Below are 963 nucleotides of genomic sequence, written 5' to 3' on the forward strand. Positions count from 1 at the left end.
CTAAAATAGCTGAAACTGAGAATGATTTTTGCATAAGGAATTAGGACAAATATCGAGAATTAGCTTCCAGAGTGCCATTTTGAGTTCCTTATTCCTCATGCTATAGATCAGTGGGTTCATGAGTGGTGGTACCACACAGTAAAATATAGATATAAATGGATCTAATGCTGAAGAAGAGGTAGAGGCTGGACTGAAATAGGCAAGGGTGCCACTTACCGTAAACAGACAAATTACTATGAGATGGGGTAAGCAAGTGGAGAAGGCCTTTTGCTTCCCTTGGGTGGATGGGATTCTCAAAACTGCTCTGAAGATCTGAACATAAGAAAAAGCAATTAGCACAAACTGAATGAACCCTAAACAAGAGCCAAAGATGAGAACCCAGATTTCTACAAGATATGAGTCAGAGCAAGAGATCTTGAGTAACTGAGGGATTTCACAGAAGAACTGATTGATGATTCTGGAACAGAACTTCACCATAAATAAATTTCCTGTATAGAGAGTTGAATAAAAAAGGCCACCCATCCATGCACTAGTTACCATTTGGATACAGTTTTTTTTGTTCATTATCATCTCATAATGTAATGGATTGCAGATGGCTACATAACGATCATATGCCATGACAACAAGGAGGAAGAGATGAGACACGACAAAGAAAACAAAGAAGAAAACTTGGCAGAGACATCCAGAGTAAGAAATAATTTCTGTGTTCATCAAAGAATTCAACATTGACTTAGGAACTGTGACAGAGATGGAGCCAAGATCTTGGAAGGAAAGGTTGGCTAGAAAAAAATACATGGGTGAATGCAGCTGATGGCTACAAACAATGACAGTGATGATGATGAGATTTTCAATGAGAGACATCAAATAAATTATTAAGAAAATGAGGATGTGGGCTATCCGTAGCTCCTCAGTATCAGGGAATCCATGCAGAAGGAATTCACCAACTCTTGACTGATTTTCCAT

General features: G+C 38.5%; 1 protein-coding gene across 1 annotated transcript; it reads right to left on the bottom strand.

Annotated features, from left to right (window-relative positions):
- On the bottom strand, window positions 1-963 carry LOC112542747 (olfactory receptor 14A16-like). The gene has a single exon (XM_088142923.1). The coding sequence runs from the start codon at window positions 961-963 to the stop codon at window positions 1-3; it is 963 nt and encodes a 320-aa protein (XP_087999049.1).

The sequence above is a fragment of the Python bivittatus genome, unplaced genomic scaffold (assembly GCF_059951505.1).
Source record: "Python bivittatus isolate LINGU-HERP-01145 unplaced genomic scaffold, Pbiv_v1 ctg000470_np1212, whole genome shotgun sequence".
NCBI classification, from domain to species: domain Eukaryota; kingdom Metazoa; phylum Chordata; class Lepidosauria; order Squamata; family Pythonidae; genus Python; species Python bivittatus.

What these genes read in the sequence shown, in the direction of transcription:
- LOC112542747 (XM_088142923.1), bottom strand. Translation starts at nt 963, where the DNA reads ATGGAAAATCAGTCAAGAGTTGGTGAATTCCTTCTGCATGGATTCCCT.